This window comes from Sinocyclocheilus grahami, unplaced genomic scaffold (genome assembly GCF_001515645.1).
Source record: "Sinocyclocheilus grahami isolate Dianchi unplaced genomic scaffold, SAMN03320097.WGS_v1.1 scaffold390.1, whole genome shotgun sequence".
Classification (NCBI taxonomy): domain Eukaryota; kingdom Metazoa; phylum Chordata; class Actinopteri; order Cypriniformes; family Cyprinidae; genus Sinocyclocheilus; species Sinocyclocheilus grahami.
In genome coordinates this window covers 855,367-858,055 of record NW_015505569.1, presented here as the reverse complement: position 1 = coordinate 858,055, position 2,689 = coordinate 855,367, and the positions used below count along the sequence as shown (strand labels likewise).

The window sequence follows — 2,689 nt, the reverse complement described above, 5'->3', positions numbered from 1 at the left end:
AAGTCATTATAATCGGTAATTATGTCCCCACTGGATGCAACACATGCCTGGTTTATAATGGGTTTTAATGTTTTTGTCTCGTCGCTCCGGCCAGACACTGCATCACAGTATGGTGAGGAGCATAACATTTCTGTCACACGCTTGAGGTATTCGGCCAATCACAACGCACTGGATAGCTGACTAATCACAGCACACCTTGCTTTTCAGACCGATGAGCTTTGTAAAAATCGACGCGTTTCAGAAAGGCGGGGCATAGAGGAGAAACAATAATGTACAGTATGTGGAAAATAATGTGTTTTTTGAACCTTAAACCGCATAAACACATTTCATTACACCAAATACACCAAATAATGTTCTTTTTAGCAACATCATATGACCCCCTTTAATAATTCACAATTATTAATAGTTTATTTTATTTAATGAGTACAACACGGATTATCATAACCAAATTAAGCCAATATTCTGTTTTCTAGAAATATGAATAGGAATATGCCTGTACTAGTCAGAATTTTGGCCTATGTAAACATCCTCATTCAAAAAAATTAATTGCAAGTGAATAGTTATGTACATTTGCATGTCTTTATCATTAATTACTAGTAAATTAGCATTAATAGAGTCCGTTATTAGCCATTTTGTCTTGTTTATTTATTTATTTGTTATTTCTATTATTTTTTAATTTATTTATTTTAGTAGTTTTGGAACGTAGTCATTTTAGAACTCCAGGATCCAGTTTTTTTTTTTTTTAAGTATAGTTTTGTCATGTATATTCCTTGCAAAAGATAATACCTATGTATGTTTGCATTTCTTTATTATCAATGATCAAAAAATTAGCATAAATGGGGTCAGTTATTAGTATTCCAATTCTGTTTCTGGACTAGTCTCTGGTTACATTCCCACGGCACCTGAGAAGAACTCCAAAGGTACTCAAGCCCCCAAAAAACACCCCACAGAGAAACCTCATCAGGGCCTGTCAGGGGTCAAGTAAGTCAACTGCAGCTATCCAGTCTAAAATAAGGATTTCTTTAAGAATCAAGTGAACTATTGTCAGTAAAATCCAATCATGTTCTCCTCACAGCTGTACAGACGCAAGTCTCAATCTAGAGGACTGCATCCAGAACAATGTGGTGTCTGCACCTCGGGGTAAATATTTACAACTCTGATTTTAAATTGTTGTATGAGAGTAAATCAAGCATGGATTGACCATTTACATGTATCTTTATGAAGATGAGAGCCCTCATATCAGCTACGTGATTGGTGGAGCTCTGTCAATACTGGCCATCCTGATACTCATAGCTGCATTCATTATTTACAGGTAAGGTTTAGCGAAGCATGAATTAATTCCATTTCTCAGCTGCTCAAAATAAGATGAATACTAGGAGTTGTCATTATTTTTTGCTTTCCAGGCACAAAAAATTCAAGTTTGCAGATCCAGGAGTGAGCAACTTGACTTACAGCAACCCTTCATACAGAACTTCAACGCAGGAGGTTAAAATAGAGACCGCACAGAAACCTGCAATAAACAACCAGCTGCGATATAAAAAGGAGGTATTGTTTATCAATCTTGCCTTTGAAGATTTCACTAAAGAATCATTTGGATGAATGTAATGTGCTGTTGATGGCATAACTGGTTTTCTATTTTTCGTGAGCAGTACTTTACAGAGTCTCAGTCCACACTCATCTTTTTTTCTTCATGACAGCTCAATCATCCTTACAACTCCCTTTCTCCTTTCATCTTTTGACATCCCCTCTTTTATTTTCATCAGAATGGCAAACAAGGTAGTTCAACAAATTGGGAAAATATTGCTTCCCATATTTAAAGGCAGCCGTGTGATTGTGACCCAACCGCTTGATCTCAAATCCAGCATCCCATCATTGTCTTCTTGCATGTGATCAGATTTGTGCATGAGAGTGCAAATTTATAGTTATTACAATTTAAGGTATACATTATAGACTAGTTTCTTAGTGTATTGTGCCTGAGGTAGCATGAATTGTGAAATGCAGTGATTGCAGTGTTCAGGTTTTTTTACTTACGCCATGAAAAGAAATGCTGTGTTTAAAAATCTACATGAAGTCCCCCAAACAGTAAATACATTACGTTATATACTGTAAGTAAAATGGGTTGTGAGTGCTGTTTATTGTTTACTTGATGATTGTAATTCTAATTCCTTATATCACAGTAACCGTGTTAGAATATATAGAATATTTACTATATACTGTATATATATATATATAAATTACTATACTAATAACATATACTTGTAAAAAAAGAAGTGTGCTTAATTGTATAGAATGTGCATGTGAACTTGATTACAATTTTAACTGTCAAGTTGTTCGATATTACATTTACAGTTAATCTATTTTCAATGTACTAAATTATAACTTCTTTAGAGTATATTTACGATAAATGCTTGTACGTACATCCAGCAATAGACTTTAAAATGTTTGAAAGACATTAGAAGTAACCCAAGATGTAGATGAGTTTGTTTCTTCATCAGATTTGGAGAATGTAGCATTGATTGCATCAGTGTCTCAGCAATGGATGCTCTGCAGTGAATGGGTGCCGTCAGAACGAGAGTCCAAACAGCTGATAAAAACATCACAATAATCCACACCACTCCAGTCCATCAGTTAATGTCTGGAGAAGCCAAAAGCCACATGTTTGTAAGAAACAAATCCATCAAGATGTTTT

At 35.0% G+C, this 2,689-nt stretch overlaps 1 protein-coding gene across 1 annotated transcript in view; it reads left to right on the top strand.

The window, feature by feature from the left end:
• The window catches only part of LOC107550178 (low-density lipoprotein receptor-related protein 4-like), a gene marked incomplete at its 5' end in the record, with an annotated part of 50,701 nt that extends 48,631 nt beyond the window's left edge, over nucleotides 1-2,070 (top strand). The window contains 5 exons of the mRNA XM_016231415.1: nucleotides 879-981; nucleotides 1,076-1,140; nucleotides 1,225-1,312; nucleotides 1,404-1,545; nucleotides 1,698-2,070. Of these exons, the coding sequence (XP_016086901.1) occupies nucleotides 879-981; nucleotides 1,076-1,140; nucleotides 1,225-1,312; nucleotides 1,404-1,545; nucleotides 1,698-1,739 (440 nt within the window). The remainder of the gene's footprint in view (nucleotides 1-878; nucleotides 982-1,075; nucleotides 1,141-1,224; nucleotides 1,313-1,403; nucleotides 1,546-1,697) is intronic.
• Nucleotides 2,071-2,689: the final 619 nt, after the last annotated feature.